This window comes from Schistocerca gregaria, chromosome X (genome assembly GCF_023897955.1).
Source record: "Schistocerca gregaria isolate iqSchGreg1 chromosome X, iqSchGreg1.2, whole genome shotgun sequence".
Taxonomy (NCBI): domain Eukaryota; kingdom Metazoa; phylum Arthropoda; class Insecta; order Orthoptera; family Acrididae; genus Schistocerca; species Schistocerca gregaria.
Window position 1 is genome coordinate 72,664,423 of NC_064931.1, and position 18,084 is coordinate 72,682,506.

The 18,084-nt window shown below is 41.4% G+C and overlaps 1 protein-coding gene across 3 annotated transcripts in view; it reads left to right on the top strand.

Moving 5' to 3' along the window:
* The window catches only part of LOC126298005 (golgin subfamily A member 5), a 94,528-nt gene that overhangs the window by 53,423 nt on the left and 23,021 nt on the right, over positions 1-18,084 (top strand). For all 3 annotated transcript variants that reach the window (XM_049989324.1, XM_049989323.1, XM_049989325.1), the window contains 3 exons: positions 12,007-12,266; positions 12,788-13,033; positions 13,196-13,271. In XM_049989324.1, the coding sequence (XP_049845281.1) occupies positions 12,007-12,266; positions 12,788-13,033; positions 13,196-13,271 (582 nt within the window). The remainder of the gene's footprint in view (positions 1-12,006; positions 12,267-12,787; positions 13,034-13,195; positions 13,272-18,084) is intronic.

Below are 18,084 nucleotides of genomic sequence, written 5' to 3' on the forward strand. Positions count from 1 at the left end.
GTTCCCCTGCCTTCCCAAGTATACTGGTGAATGTTCTTATGTTTAAAAAAGGAGTTTGTGATTACTAAGCCGATACTGGCACAGAAATCCAAGAGTTGTTTCCCGTTTCTGTTGGCCTCCATATCCTCTCCAAATATACCCATAACCTTTTCATACCCTTCTGTTCGATTTCCAATCCTGGCGTTAAAATCACCCATGAGCAGAACACTGCCCTTGTCCTCTACTCTAACAACTACATCACTGAGTGCCTCATAAAAACTTTCCATCTTATCTTGATCTGTCCCTTCACAATGCGAATATACTGACACAATCCTAATTTTCTTGCTAGACACTGTCAAATCTATCCACATCAGTCGTTCGTTTACATACCTTATTGCAACTAAGCTGGGTTCAATTTCTTTCCTGATGTAAAGCCCTACACCCCATTGTGCTATTCCTGCTTTGACTCCTGACAGGTAGACCTTGTATTCTCCCACTTCCTCTTCTTTCTCACCCCTTACCCGAATGTCACTAACAGCTAAAACGTCCACCCCCATCTTACTCGCAGCCTCTGCCAGCTCTACCTTCTTCCCAGAGTAGCCCCCATTGATATTAATAGCTCCCCATCTCATTACCATTTGTTTGCCAAGTCGTATCTTAGGAGTCCCTGGTTTGTCAGTTAGAGGTGGGACTCCGTCACCTCCAAAGGTCCGAGGTATTTTGTTCTGATTGTTGCCAGCTTTATATTTAAAGTGCCAGGGAAGCAGGTTGCTAGCCTTACTTGCCCCGCGTCCCATTGCGTTTTAACCCTAACGGTTGAGGGACTAACCAGTGGATTTGGTAGTCTTTGCCGTAGGAGCACAAAGGTGACCACGACTCGAAATATGTCAGAGATGCGCAGCCTTATTCCAAAGTAACTGGTATCCCTACTGTCGGGACCACTTACTTGACCACTCATACGTTGCCCGTGGTTCATGAACTAGGACATGAGTACAGGAACCCACACCATGTGCCGGGAACTTCTACGCTGCTGTATAGAACCGTATCCATTCAAAGGATAATCTTTACAGTTCCAAGGGCAAGTATACTGTCACTTAACATGGAAAAAGTGTATTTTCATCGAGGAGAAAATGTATTTTTAACTGGGAGATCCGGGAATTTTGTTTCCTTGTCCACATATACACCCTGTCATGGAGTATCGGCAGTAACTTTCACTTTTCCACTGACAAAACTGTTTGTATGAATTTCTGCCAGCACAATGGCTTCTTCCACTGTCTTTACATCTTTGGCCTATTGCTTTTCCATTTGCTAAACCAAGAAATTCCTGGGGCATATGCTCGATAGGAAACTTTCTTGGTCTTCACATGTGTCTTACCTGGTTGCAAACTGTACTCAGTCCCTCAGTGTGCTACATGTCCTAAGCAGTACTCCCTGGGGAGCTGATCGGACCACCCCCCTCCATTTGTACGGATCCTTTGTCCATTCAAAACTAGATTTTGTGAGTTTCATTTGCTCCTCTGCACATCCTTCCATCTTTTGCCATCTTAACCTAATCAACCATCATGGAATGTGTTTGGCCACTGTTGACTTTTACATTTGCCCGGTTGAGAGAGACTATGCAGAAGCTGCCGAATTACCACAGTCATACCAGTGTGATGTCTTCTTCAGCAGATACATGTGTCGTTTGTCTGCCATACCTGGTCATCCATCCTATGCCATCTTTTTCGATTACTCCCTTGACCGTCAGTATGAAGCACACCCTTTGTCTCTGTTACCTCCCGGAATTTGCTTTCAGCTACTGCTCTAGCAGCTTAACTTCATGCTACATGCCACATTCCCAGTGGGTGTGAACCCTTCACAGCCTTGGCTTTGTGTGGCAGCCCATGATCATCTTGAGCTCCATTCACTTCCAGATTTGATCTATAACTGTTTCTCGACCCTCACCCACAACTTAGCAATAGCACCTTTGTGTACACTGATGGCTTTAAGACTCACTATGGTGTCAGGTGTGTCCTCATCGGCACAGACCATTTTGGTATCAACTTCCAGAACACTGCTAGAATTTTTACAGCAGAGGTCATCGCTCACTGTCATGTTACCCAGTACATCTAGGGATACAGGCTTTTTACTTATGCCACATGCTCTGATTCTCTCAGTGCCCTTCTGAGTCTCTGTGCTGTACACAGTCCACCCCTTAGTGCAATGGATCCAAGAAAGCTTCCACTTGCTTGCTGTTGAGGGAGCCACTGTGATGTTCAGGTGGGTTCATGGTCATGTCAGTCTGATGGGAAATGAGGCTGCTGACATTGCTGCCAAGGGTGCAGTCCTCCTACCTCGGCCTACTAGCTTTTCCAATCCTTTGGATGATCTTCATGTTGCTGTGTGTTGGGAGATGGTGTCACTTTGACATTACCACTGGTCTTCTCGGGATGGGCACAAGCTCCAGGGAATTAAACCTCTCCCAACAGCTGGCCGACCACCTCTTGTCCTTTTTGCTGCAAGGAGATCATTTTATGTTAGTTGCCTTTTGGTCACTGTCTTTTTAACCATTACCATTTGTTAAGCAGTGATCCGCCACCACTTTGTGCTCGCTGTCATCAACCTTTGACAGATGGCCATTTCCTGGCCTAATACCCCTTTTTGTAACCCCTTACATTCCAGTGTATGTTTGCCATCAGCATTATCAGCCGTTTTAGCGAAAGACACATGGGCTGTTGTTAGCAGTATGGTGTACGGCTTTTAATCTTTGGTTTGGGACCTCCACTGTCTCTACTACATACTTTGTGAACCTTTCTCTAAGGGGAGGTTGTCGATTTTAGCTCTCTTTCCTTCTGTTGATTGGGCTTAATGTGTAATCACTTTTAACTTTCACATATTTGTGTTCTAAGGTTATGATGGGGCACTTAGGACGTCAGTAGTTTTTTTTTTGGGGGGGGGGGGGGGGGGGGAAACGGCCCTGTTATTCACCAGAACAGTTGGTAAAATTTTGTTATTTATTTTATAAACCATGGATTCATTGTAAAGGCACCTCATAACGTATTGGCCTGACTAAGACTACTTATGTGAAAATGATTGTATAGGTGTATTTCTAAACTTTTATGTCTAAACGTCCCAGAATACAGTTAGAGTTGCAGTTTGGTCCCTTAAACCTCATTGGTCCAGTCCAGTATCTCCTTGACTGATGTGTTTCGGTTCGTGTGTGATATATTCCAAGACTTACCAAGCGGGAAAGCGCTGGTAGACAGGCACAATAAAATAACACACACAAAATTTCGAGCTTTCGCAACCGGCGGTTGCTTCGTCAGGAAAGAGGGAAGGAAAAGGAAAGATGAAAGGATGTGGGTTTTAAGGGAGAGGGTACGGAGTCATTCCAATCCCGGGAGTGGAAAGACTTACCTTAGGGGGAAAAAGGATAGGTATATACTCGTGCGCGCGCGCGCCCACACACACACACACACACACACACACACACACACACACACACACACACAATGTCTGCTTGTGTCTGTATATGTATGTGTGGATGGATTTGTGTGTGTGTACGAGTATATACCTATCATTTTTTCCCCCTAAGGTAAGTCTCCGCTCCCGGGGTTGGAATGACTCCTTACCGTCTCCCTTAAAACTCACATCCTTTCATCTTTCCTTCTCCTTCCCTCTTTCCTGACGAAGCAACCGCCGGATGCGAAAGCTCGAAATTTTGTGTGTGTGTTATTTTATTGTGCCTGTCTACCGGCGCTTTCCCGCTTGGTAAGTCTTGGAATCTTTGTTTTTAATATATTTTTCCCATGTGGAAGTTTACACACACACACACACACACACACACACACACACACACACACACACACAGTGTAACATGGCTGTGATCTTAAAGAGACTACCAAAATAGCTCTGCCATATAAACCTGAAAGTCGACTCTGGAAACCATCACAGGTGTTCTTTGTCCACTGACAAATGGTATATACTTTGTAATTAAGTTTTACAATAGGCAGAAAGGGTGCACATTTATGTTACTCGGGAACAGTTAGTGGAATCACACCAGAGTGTTGGAGTGGTTCTTTTCAGCAGCTCAATAAGGGCTGTGCAAGGAAATGACAGAGAAGAGATTGGAGTCTCTGTTTCATAAAGATTCATGTCCACTTTGATTGCAACACAGTGCCAAATCCACATGTGCACCATGGAAATGGTATACTTTCCCGTGAGCTGCATGCCAACGAAAAAATTCAAGTTACTCAGTGTTTGCTAAAGAGACAGAATTTTCTGTTGCACTCAGAAATCTTAAGTCTTAGGTTTATTAGAATCGCAGATAAATCACAGTGTGAGAATTTTGTAACGAATTTTAAAAAAATCTATACTTGGAGGTACGAGGAGGGGGCAAGTGCCCCATCTTGGTTGGTTGGTTGATTTGGAGGAAGAGACCAAACAGTGAGGTCATCGGTCACATCAGATTAGGAAAGGATGGGGAAAGAAGTCAGCCATGCCCTTTCAAAGGAACTTTCCGCGCATTTGCCTGTAGCGATTTAGGGAAAACACGAAAGCCTAAATCAGGATGGGTAGATATGGGTTTGAACAGTTGTCCTCCCAAATAAGAGTCCAGGATACTAATCACTGCACCGTCTCACTCGGTGCCCCTTCTTGGATGTCCCCTTTGGAAATTCCTGTGGCTCTACAGTTGCAGTGGTGCACAGAATTAATGTGCTGTATCCTGTGGGGGAAAAGTATATGCCTATGCATTTATGGAGTGTACATGTAAATAGGTGCAGGTGAGGTCACATCCACCACCCTTCCACCCATCACCTGACTCTGAAGTCTGTATCTATTCTACACTGAGGCCAAAAAGGCAGGTAAATCCCTAATTCTCTTTTATCTGTGTCATTGTTTACAGTAGCTTCGGAGAAGTCTGCCTAAAAGAATGACGTATCAATGCAGACAAAATTGTAAAGACAAACTTAAATACTGCTTGTTTAAATGCACTTATAAAACAGAACCTCTCAGTGAGTCATTGCAAATGCTAGAGAGTTCTACTGGGCAGAAGACTCTCAGCAGTTGGTGTAGCAAAGGTAAGAGAAATACAACAAACAGTGTGCTCCAACACAGATTCAATCACAATTTCAGGGAGGTGAAGCTAAAGAAAACCAATAGCAGAAAATTTAGGAAGCAAAGTGTTTTCAAGCACATCAGAAACCGCTGAGCTAGGTGGTACAGCGGTAAGTCACTTGACTCACATTGAGGATGGCAGTTCAAATTGCTATTCAGCCATTCAGGTTTATGTTATCCATGATTTCCCTAATAAAAAACTTAAAGGAAGTACAGGATGGTTTCTTTGAAAGGGCATGGCTGATTTTCTACCCTGTCTTTTGCCAGTCCCAGATTGTGCTCCATCTTTAATGACCTTGTTGACAATGGGAGATTATACACTAATCTTCCTTCCTTCCTTCACAACAGGAATCTCTATGATCATGTGTCCCACATCAGAGTTTAAGTGTGTTGAATGACCAACCAAGTGCTTTCAATTTACATTGTGTTTGACTTTGGTTTTCCATCTGTGAGGAGAGAAACAGCTAAGGGAAAAAAACCACAATAATGACAGTGCTCTTATTGTGGTGGATCATATATTGTAACAACATACATGCAAATATGAATAAACTGAAACTTAGAGTTTGGAGAAATTTCATGTTCTTCTGTTTTTGGGCAAGTAATTCTTAATCTAATAGTACCCTGTTTCCAAAAGAGGGCAGTTTTCACTGAAAGAATGAATGTACTAGACAAGAATGAAAGGTTGTATGTTGTATTTCTGATGAGCTACTAGAATCACTTCTCCACTGGAAAACCACTAATACTATCTCTCTTGTTGTTGTCGTCGTCGTCGTCGTCGTCGTCGTTATCGTTGTGTTTTGTCAGTGACTGATGTAAAATAGAGCATTGTAGAACAATCAGGCTTTTCTTCAAATGTGGGGAAAACTGCAGTGGAGATATTTGAATTGATGAAGAGGGTGGCATGTACTGCAACTAGTTTGTCACTGAATAATCAAATCTATGGGCCTCCAGGTAACAAAGCTAACGAAAGTAAGATTTACAAAAGAAAAGATGAAAGCAATGGTCATAGTGTTCTTCAGTGGTCATATTGTCTTTCAAGGACAGTTAATGCCTCCAGAACAAATGTTTACTGGTGACTTCTACAAAAGATACGATAGTTCGCTTACTCGAAAGTGCAATATGACGAATCAGTCTGAACCATTTCTAGGAGTGGTTTCTGCAGCTTGACAGTGCTTTTTGACATGTCATGATTATCATCAGCCAGTTTCTGGACAAAAATCAAGCAAATCTTCCTCCTCATCTTCTACCCACCCAATTTGGCACTGGTGACTATTTCTGTTTCCAAAAACTGGATGGTCCTTTGAAGGAAACATCATACAATTGCATTACTGCATTGGAAAGGCCATCTGAAGGGCATATAAAAAGAATACTTTTAAGATTTTTTCCAGAGACTTCTTGAAGGAAATGTGAATTGACAGAAGTGATGATTAAAAAAAGATGACATTCAAAACTGAAAATGTTTTCATCCAAAACCATTGATTCAGAATCCAGATCAATATTTTTATTTGATTATGAGAGATTGTAATAATTTATTAAGTGGGTTGCAAGTAAGAAATTCTGTTGCTGTTCATGTATTAGAATATCAAGAAACAACATAACCAGCTTTTAATCAGCTTTAGAACATGATGGCATTCAGACGAAACAAGAATGAAAATTAATCCAGAACGACATGTCTAACAAACAAAATAAATCATATTAAACTGACTGTAATTGTTATTGCAAGAATGAATTACAGTGGAAAGACCCGTTGTGGAAACAGTACCAACAGACGTCAGTAGATCACAGGACAAGCGAAAGTTTTAGAATAGGTCTGAATTGTGATTGCAATCTTTCATTTGTGTTGTAGTTGCAGTTGTTACACATGACCTGTGCACTCTAGATGATATTGCAGTCCGTGTTTCCCAGTTGCTCAAGCATAGCACTACAGGAGAACAGTGACACCAGCTTGGCTGAGAACGAGGAATCCCCTTCTAGACAGAACTGAACTGACTTTAAAAATACTCAATAACAGTATTCATTTTTTCAGATGATACAAGTCTAGACATGGGCCAGTGGGGTACTTTCATGTTTCATGGTGCAATGTTTGTCTCCATGGCATATGACTAGAACAAAAGGTGCTGTTTCAGCTGCTGGTTCTACACAATCAGTGAGAGAGCAGCGGACAGACAGTGTGTTTCTAAACAAGAAATATTATAATATCCTCATGTCAGGGTAGTTGTGAAATCTGAAATATATTTGGGGAAAAAAAGTTGGGTTCTCAGGCCCCATTGTAGCCACAACCTGAGAAATCACAACACATTTGGAAGAACCAACTAAATATATTTGACAGCAACAAAGATATAAAATCACAGCTGTGCTGTTCGGATGATGGCGGTGGTGATTAAAAATAGTGCTATCACAGACGACAGGGTTAGCAAGCAAAAAGGATAGAAAAGAAAATTCTCTGCATATTAATGTAAACCATTTCTTTTTGTTTATTTTATTTCTGCTTGTATTATCGAAATGTAGATGGTCAGTAAATGACATATGGGTAACTTTTTAAGCAGATGCTTGAAGTGGGTCATCTTATATTCAGGATTGTTGTGTACTCAGATAAATATGGTACTTTGATTTTGTATTTGATTTCCCTTGGGACAGATTACACTGTGGCAACAAAGTTCATGGGATAGCAATATGCACGTATATAGATGGCAGTAGTATTGCGTGCACAGTGTATAAAAGAACAGTGCATTGATGGGGCTGTCGTTTCTACTCAGGTGTCTCATGTGAAAAGGTTTCCGGCATGGTTATGGCTGCACAAAGGGAATTAAGACTTTGAATGTGGAATGGTAGTTGCAGCTAGATGCTTGAGACATTCCATTTCAGAAATCATAAGGGAATTCAATATTCTGAGATCTATAGTGTCAAGAGTATACCAAGAATACGAGACTTCAGGCATTACCTGTCAGCATGGACAATACAGTGGCCAACGGCCTTCACTTAACAATCGAGAGCAGCAATGTTTGCGTAGAATTGTCAGTTCTAACAGACAAGCAACACTGCATGATATAACCCCAGAAATCAATGTGCTACATACGATGAACGTATCCGTTAGGACAGTGTGGCAAAATTTGGCATTAATGGGCTATGATAGCAGACAGCTGACATGAGTGCCTTTGCTAACAGCATGACATCGTCTGCAGTACCTCTCCTGGTCTCGTGACCATATCGGTTGGACACTAGACAATTGGGAAACCATGGCCTGGTCAGATGAGTCCCGATTTCACTTGACAAGAGCTGATGGTAGGGTCTGAGTGTGACACAGATCCCACAAAGCCGTGGTCTCAAGTTGTTAACAAGGCACTATGCAGCCTGGCGGTTGTTCCATAATGGTATTGGCTGCATGTACTTGGAATAGACTGGGTCCTCTGGTCCACTTGAACTGATTATTGACGGGAAATGTTTCGGCTACCTGGAGACCAAGTGCAGCCATTCAAGGATTTCATGTTCCCCAACAATAATGGAATTTTTATGGGTGGTGATGCACCATGTCACTGTGCCACAATTGTTCGCGATTCATTTGAAGAACATTCTGGACAGTTCAAGGAAATGATCTGGCCACAAGAGGTAACTGTAACTGTGGTTCCATCAATAATAAAGAGTAAAACTGCTGAATTCTGCTTTGCCTGGGTATTGTACAATATTCCTTGAAGAATATCAAATTCAGTAGAGCATATTATAGCATTTAAGACATGTTGTGGAAGTAGTCCATTTAGCTTTATCATAAAATTTGCCTGGATGGAAGCATTCTATACCCTCGCTGAACACTTCTACATGAATGCAGAAGGGTCTGTTTTTTCTCAGTAGGTACCCAGCACTGCTGCTCTCTCTGGTTGTGGGGAAATGTACATGATTGCAAAAGTACTTAATATCTTACTTGAGTGGTAGACTCCAGGAAATAAGTGTGTTGCTATATACAGTAAGTAAGTTAATGAGGTACCAAGGCACTGTTGACATACTGCCCATGGATTTTGCTGAAGTGAGGTGCCTTACCTGCAGAAGGTTATCTGTGAGAGGCGGCCAGACAAACCTGTGGTTCTTGGAAGATAGGCAGCATCTGTCACAGTAGCAATGACGATAGGCAGCATCTGTCACAGTAGCAATGATGATAGGCAGCATCTGTCAGTAGCAACAGTCTGGATGGCTGACTGATCTGGCCTAATTTTAGCCAAAATGGCCTTTGCTATGTTTGTACTGTGAATGGCTGAAAGCATATGAAAACTACAGTTGTTATTTTTCCCAAGGATGTGCAGCATTACTGTAGTACTAAATGATGACAACTTCCTTGTGGGTAAAATATTTCAAAGGTAAAGTGTCCCCCATTCAGATTCTGGCCAGGGATTGCTCAGGAATTACAAAATTTTTGTTCTGTGGGCAGTGTGTTGCATGTTAGACCCCTTAATTGGGTAGGGAGGTCATGAGTGAATACTGTTAATTGCAGATGTATATCTATTGATCATTGTAGATTGTTTTCCTGTTTTTATGTTCTCTTCCAGCATTCCAGCTACTGCTCATCAAATGGAAGAGTTCAAATATTGTTTCTTTAAAAATACCTGATCGTGCTACAGAATTCTTTCCCTCCCAAATACTAATTTTTCCTTTTAAAATAGTGTGCATTTACCAAGCAGAGAAGAGAATCCAATATGGCACAAAAAAGGGTCCTCATGGCACATGTAAATTTTAGGAAATAATGCTTCAGGAAAAGCAGCTAAGTATTCCTGTATTGGAGATACTGTGACACAGTTTGTCGTTCTATTGAAAATACTGTCACCTTGCCATTAATGCATATGATTGCACCCCAATGGGAGAAAGAATGTTTACTATATACCCCTACACTCCTGTTACCAATATCTCAATTTGGAAAAAAAAGACATACTGTCTTGGACTTTAAGTGATTATGTTCTTCATTGTTATCTATTTTATGAGACAATCACTTGAGCACTTCACAATTTTGTAACTAGTTTCACCCAACCAGTGGTCATCTACAGACTAAAACCACAGGCTGCAAATGGTTTACAGTGTGTCAACAATACAATGCACAGAAACTGTTTGTGGCATGTGCCGTTAGTCTGCAGATGACCACTGGTTAGTCGGACATGGTTGCAGCATTGTGATATGCTCATGTGATAGTGTCGTAAAAAATACAGAAAAATAAAAGGACTATCTGATGTGTGTTTTCAATATGGTGAGCTCAACCTTCTATTTGATAATCAATGAGGCACGTTTTTATAACACGTTGGATTACCATGTGTTCTGTATGTGTAATTTCAGCACACTTACAGCTAGAGTTAGTAAAAATTTTGTTTGGGATTGATCTGTAAGTGAAAGTTAATGAGACTGGGGAAAAATAAGGTTTATCTTAATGAAGATTTTATGTAATTAGTGTTGATATTTTAATTACTTTAATCTTATTCACCTTGGATTGCTTTTGTAAGAGCATTAATAATTAGGCTATTGGGTATTTAAAATCAGTCCCAATCATTTTCAGCATTGCACAGAGGAAAATATTTTGCAGTTTTTTGCTCACATCATATAATGTGGAGGAAAAATATACAAAAACTAGCTGCCTCAGTCTGTGTCTGTGGCAAGGGAGGCTGAGGATGAGCTGTATGTTTTATACAGATGCTGCCAGGTAAATGATTTACCTTGCATGTTGACAATGAGACAGTACTCGGAGAAATGTAATTGGACATGATGATGCAGAGAGTTGACTGAACAATGCAGCTAATGTCATAAGAGCTCTAATTAAGATAGTTTTGCCATTTTTATTTTGTGTCTTTTTGGGCATATTAGCATCAATCAACAGACTTTGTGCTGTTGCAAAACTGAGTTGAAGAATTCTGAGAGAGAATGACCCTTGCCCCTTGACAAGAATTCAGTTGTGTGATATATTCACTCCCTCAGGAAGATATAAAGTCTACACTTTTAATATTTGCTTTCCTCTTATAGTGGCTCTGTTATTTGTCTAAGTCCTGTCACTTGCCCTGTTTTCATTCTTTGTCATAAATAATTCCATCTCTCTTATAACTCAACATTAGTATCAAGCTGCTACTACTATGTATGTTATTTCATGTGGCAGTTTAGTACCACCGGATTGCCACTGCTTATAAATTATGCTTACTCCATCACCATTTTAATTTCTGCAATCTACTAGAGTGCTTGATCTATTCTGGTGACTGCATGAGTAATGTGTCTGTTGGCTATATTTCCAGTGTTGTTTAACTTGGACTGGGAGCTGATTTTCTGGTAATAGATTCCAACCCATAATGTAGGTTACTGAAATGATTTAGCTACTGATTGTGTTCAGTTTTCTTCAACTTATTCTTTTATTGTCTGTGTGAGACCTAGCTGGATTTTCACCTGGGATAGGCTGTCCCAAGTCTGCCCCATGGAGCATGAGCACAAGGGAGTGCCCATCATCTCGCTCGCCGGCAGGCATTGCTGGTATAGGATACGTGCCAGTTTACACCATTGCATGCATTCTGTGCACATGGCCTCTCCTGCTTTGGGTGCGAGACTAGGGCAGTACAGTCATGTACACTGAAGTTCAGCCATCTGACTGCCCATACATCAGCTATTTGCCCATCCCTGCCCACAGACACCCATGTGTTGGCAGGTAGGCACGGGAACGGTAATAGATCAACCTAGCATGTTCTCAAAAGTACATTTGTGAGTAAGCATATGCTAAGTACAGCTTCAATATCTTTTCTCGCTGTGGTGGGGGAACTGACTTCCAATACAATACTTACATTTAGTCCCTTGGCAGAACTCCATGATGAATAAAATATAAATTTTGCTGGCAGTGTGTCTAATGACAACACGTGTTTATCAATTACGTAACTTTTAAAGAACTGTCAGCATTACTTGTATTGGCATCTGGTCAATTATTAGTTTCAGATATCAATTCAGGAGTCACCCCGACAGATGACACACACTATCTGGAACTGCAGGCTCTGCGACACGAACACGAAGTAGTGTGTGAAGAAGTTTTGCAATTGGAAGCACGCTTGCAAGGTATGAGAGAAGAATTATGTGAGGCAGAACGGCGCTTGGCTACTGCTCGTGACACAGAACGTAGGCTCCAGGAAGCTCTAGAAAGTGAACGACGAGCTCGTCAAGCAGCTGAGGATGATTGTCGAGCACACATAGAGGTATGTTGGATTCGTAAATGTTACTTGGCTGACTGTTCAGAGTTTCCTCATTGACTCACTATTGAACTGTGAATATTAAATTCATATTGATGAATATTAGGTGAAGACAGTGAATATTAGGTGAAGACAGTAAAACAGTAAGAGTTTCTCTTATGTCTCATCACTTTCAATAGGAATTAGAAAATTTGAATGTTAAAATATTCCATTCTATGCCATGTAATTTATTTAGTTCATATTGCTTTGTGCCACTGTCATTTTCAGACCAGTTCAGTTGTTTAGCGACTCTTAAATGACACTAGGAATATTTTAAATTGTGAAGCAATTTTTAAAATGTAGAATACATAACAATTTGCATGCAAACCTGACCATATTTATGTCAGGAAATATTTAATCTTAGGTAATCAAGTAAAAAATGTCCTTTTATCATAATGTATTTTTAATTGTATCAAGTTTTTTGCATTACCAATTATTTTGTCATATTAAAAGATATTGATTTGACTCTTTGAAAACTCCGTTTTTAGGAACTTCGAGCGGTAAGAGAGGATTTGTTTGTGCAGCAGAGCACATTAACTACTAAAGTCCGTGATCGTGAAATTGAACTCAATAAACTACGTAAACAACTGTCCCAAAGACCAGTTTTGCCTTCATCTAATGATATTGAATCTCGGTTGCATAGTCTTACTCATGCACTTGTTCAAAAACAGAGTGCAGTGGAGACTCTTACAGCAGAAAGAAATGCTGCACAGTTGCAGCTAGAAAAATTAGAGGTAAATATTTCATGGAGAAAAAAAAAAAAATAGTTGTACTGTAAACTGTGTTTTGATGAAATTTTATTTGTTTGATTTGCAACATTGGGTCGTTCAGTAACAGTAGTTATTGACTGACTTGTGAAGCTGTCCTTTATGGTGGTTTCTTTCTTTCCTTTTCAGCACAAACATCAAGAGCTACTCACTCACATCCATCGTTCTCCGGCTGGCTTTGTCAATCTGAATGATACAGATGATGGTAAGATGAACTTACTTTTATTTTATTACATGATCTTTTCAGTATTCAGTACTATTTTTTCCCCCACATTGAAGCTGTGTTATAGATTATAAACTGAAACTAAATGTTTGTTTCTGAGTGGACAAGGAATTTTAATAGAATATAGATGTCTAACACTTTGGCTGCCTTACTGTTAACAACCATTTCTTGGCAGTCTTACACAGATCTATTGCAGCTATCATATTATACAATAAGAACATTTCAGAGATGTAATTCATTGGCTGTTGTTTCAATTTAGCTTCTTGCTACTGCGTCCCTCTTGGCCAACCATCTGACATAGAGGGTGAGATTTAGGAAACAAAACAAAGAATCAAAATTTTGGAACAATGTTCCATACATGAAGTGAACTAGGTGTTTCTAGCAGCAAGTTTGGACAAAAAGCTTACTTTGTTCCACTATATTTCAGTCTATAACAATTGAATGAGAGTAATCATAAAGTTTTAATAATAGCTTCAAAAATCAAGCTGTGACCATGAAATTTGCTGATGGTGTTAGCCGTTCTGTGCATTTTCACCCTTCTGTGTGACAAATTTTTCCCAATAGTGGATGACTTAGTGGCTACCTCGGCTGTAGAAGTCTGCATTTTGGATGTTTAGGAAACATTCCACCTCAAAAATCACCTCTTCATTTTTCTGGGCATGGCAATCGGGCAGTGGTTTGTCATATGAGGAAAGAGGAAGAAGTAACTGGCTGCTATGTCAAGAAAATATGGGTGATCCAAATTTGACAGCCTGTAGAAGCAGCATTTGTGCCTTTGTGAGTGAACTGGGGCATTGGGTGAAGCAAAATCATCCCCTTCATACATTGCTTCATCTTGACAAGTCTCAGGAGATTTTGGTAGTGTGTTCCTGTTAGCTCCACTCCATGACAGTCTTAAAAACCACTCATCACTACCTTGTCCATTGATGGTTGAGTCTTCACCTATTTTAGTGGTGGAGAAACTGTGTGTGGCCACTGCTTGCTTTGCTCCCTTATCTTGTGGTCATAGTGACACACTCAATACTCATCTGCCATGATTAAGTAGCTAAAGAAGTCATCAGGCTTGGCCTAACACAGCTGCAGCATTTTCTGGAAGCTTAGTTTTAAGTGGACTCTTTGAATCAATGAGAACAGTCACAGAAACTAGCAGGTGTTACCTTTGCCATCTTCAAAATGTTGTGCAAGATGTTGAAAACTAATCAGTGACTCATATTCACTTTTTTTCCTCTATCGTCTATGTCGTGATTCCTTGTTCTTCACAGAGAGTGAGTGTGCCACATTTTTCTTGACGCTGGAAATATCTGCGCCACCTAGCAACTTAGTGCATTGTTGCCATACACTTTCATCCACTCTGCATGGATTGTTGCAGTGTTGTTTCCTTTGAAATGCAGAAAATGAATTGCCATCCAGTACTCAACTTTGCTCAGTGGGCTATCGTCAGGAAAATGCGGGGATGGTTCCTTTGAAAGGGCACGGCTGACTTCCTAACCTAATCTGATAAGACCAGTGACCTTGCTGTTTGGTCCCCTCCCCCAAATTAACCAACCAATCAATACAATACTGTGCCACAGGGATTTCAGTGTGTTCCAGAATTGCATAGGTCTCTGGAAATTAGTGAAAATGATTTTGGAAAAATCAGAGTTTTTCTGAGCGAATTTACTGATAGGAGTACATGAACCATACAGAGTTCTTCTATTGTCTCACAAGGGAAGCCAGAATGTCAGTACACAGAGACTTGGGGCCTGGATAACCTTGTATAGCGACAGATTGTGATGTGAAGATGCAACGATTCATGTAGATTTTTAGTTAAAAGTTAAAGAGCTCGCCAACAAAGTGGGCATTGTTATGCCTTGCAATCGAGACATTAAACAGTACATGCACTGCATTATTGAAATATTTGTTTGAATGGATGGAAAGAGAATTGCTTTGTCATTCATCAAGAGAGGTTTCAAAATGGAGGTAGTGATGAAGACTTCAGGAAAAGTGTTGTGACAAAAGATGAGATATGGCTCTACCAAAATAATCATGCACTTTGTTGGATCGCCACACCAGAGAAAGTGTACAAGAGCCACAATTTTAAGTTACAATGATACCTCTCTACTTCATACTAATTGGGGTGAGTCCTAGTCCAAATCACTGGAACATCGAAGTATATAAATTTTTTAAGATCATTATCTGAAGTTATAATTTGGAATACAGTTTATGTATTGGTTAAATGAAAACTGAATGAACTGTAAGGTCATGTTAAGTACTGTACAGTATATTTAAATATAAAATCAACTAATGTGATAATATCACAGTTTATGTATTGGTTAAATGAAAACTGAATGAACTGTAAGGTCATGTTAAGTACTGTACAGTATATTTAAATATAAAATCAAGTAATGTGATAATATCACAATAATGAAGAATAGGATTACACAAATTAAAGCTAAAATAAATATTCAAAGGATACATTAAACAAGCTTGTTATGTACACTACTGCATGTATATATTACTCTATACTTTCAAAAATGAAAGTCTGCAGTCTGCTGGAAATTGATGCACTACATTCACTGTAAAGTTGCGCCCCCCCCCCCCCCCCTTCCTCCAAGGGGCTCGCCACTCTTTGGTGGGTTCGTGCTTGGCTACAACGGTGCCCCAGGCTCCAGCCTTTAGAGCATTTTTTCCCTTCCGTGCTGCATGTCTATCTTCTTGCTATTCTTTTTTGTTGGAGAACATGTCTCAGGAATTATTGGGAATGTTATGCATTCTGTCGCTGATGTAAGAACGGTCTCACCTTTGTTTTTTGCTCCCATTTCCTTTCTTTGTTTCCCTTTTCCTCTCGTTCCTCCGCTTCAGCGTTTGAGGATCCTCTTTTTTTTCTTCCTCCTCCCTGTACACTACTGATGGCCAGCCCACGCGTTTGATGCGTAACAGGTGACTGGGTAACCACTTAATTCCCAGCCCCGGGTCGACAGTTAGTGTTTGCACATACCCCCAGTACAGGCCAGGCCCAGGGAGGGGTCATTGCCTGAGCTGTAACCTTCCCCAAAATTGCCGATTGATTCCTCTGTCAGGTGTTCGGGAGGTGTGCCCAAGGTGTGAACAATCAACTAAGGTGGGTGCACCCCCTTGTGAAGGGGGCCCCCAGGTGGAAGGTGTGCTCCATCAGAGACACTGGCAATCAAGGGGGATTTCCTTGCGATGAGTCAATCATCTTCCCACTCATCATCGACAAAACGTAAGTGTTACGAGGCTAATGATTCAATGATCCTTCCCACTGCACCACAGTTCCTTGTGGTCTCACATACTAAAGATGGTCAGTCCTTTGCCACAGTGAATCTGTTTATTATTCAGGAAGGTGTAGATGCAATTGCTGGCCCTGTGAAATCCTGCTCTCATGTATGGAATGGCACTTTGCTTTTGGAGGCCATTTCTGATTCTCAAGTACAACAACTGTTGCTGCCTCGCTGCTCCTCAGTCGCCCTGTTCGTGTCGAGGCCCATAGAACTTCGAATTCTTCCCATAGTGTAGTTTACACCAGGCTGCTCGACGGTCTAACCAAGGCTGAAATCCATTCTTACCTCTCTGATCAGGGTGTCATTGCTGTCCATTGTATAATGAAAAAGATAGATTCCTTCTTAGTGCCCACCCGCACTCTTTCTCACGTTTGATTGAGTGGTGCTTCTGTCCAAGCTGAAATCAGGCTATGAAATTATCACCGCCTGGCCGCACGTTCCAAACCCAAAGCGCTGCTGCCAGTGTCATCATTTCAACCACACTAGAACATCTGGTCGACACCCAGCCAAATATGTCACTTTTGGTAGGGATGCACACAAGGACGTGTGTCCTTCTCCTTCTCCTTCTGCCTGCTGCATCAACTGCAATGGTGGCTATGCCGCCGCCTCTCAGGATTATCCAGTGTATATTAATGAGCAGGCTGTTCAAGAAATCTGGGTAAAGGGGAAGGTACCGTATCCAGTCGCTTGCAACTTACTGGCTAGTTGCAAACCCTGTGTTCTCCGATCTGGTACCTATGGTTCTGTTCTTGTTACTCCTTGCTCCATGAAGGACATGGCCACAGAGACATGCGACATCCAATTCAGCTCCGAGATTGTGAAATCGCCCTGTGTCAAGATAGCATTGCAGCTGTGCAACAAGCCTTCAAGCTCTCGCCTCAAGGGGCGAAGCCACCAGCTACACAACCAGGAGGCCGCAAAAGACAGGAGTACTCCAGTGAAGACATCCTCCATCCCTCCAGCCGTACATCACTCGAGTCTTCATCTAACTGTAAAGGCTTGAAGAAGTCTACCAAAGGCAAACGGTCTTCTCCTTCGCCACCTCAAAAGTCTTCTTCAATGGTGTCACCATGTGATACCTTAGCCCGGCCAGCCTCCATGTCGCCAGTGCACACCAACAACTGTTCTTCAGCATTTGACTCTACAGATTGATCACACAAGCAAGCTGGTGCTTCTGTGGACCCCATGGAGCAAGATCCTCATGCTTCTGTGTCCTGTAGTAGCGGCTCTTCCCCAGCTGTCACTCGACAGATGCCGAGGTGACACCCTTACATCTCTTCCTCATCGTGGCTCTCCTCCAATGGAATGTTCATGGCCTTTGTTCCCACAAAGAGGATTTACGGCTGCTTTTAGTGTTGTAGCAACCCCTTGTACTCTGCCTTCAGGAAACAAAATTGAGCCCTCATGACCACTTTGAGCTTTCACATTTCTTACCGATTCATTTTGACATTCCCCATGAGGTCGGCAGTCCATCTCATGGGGGCGTCATGCTGCTTATACGGGATGACATTCAT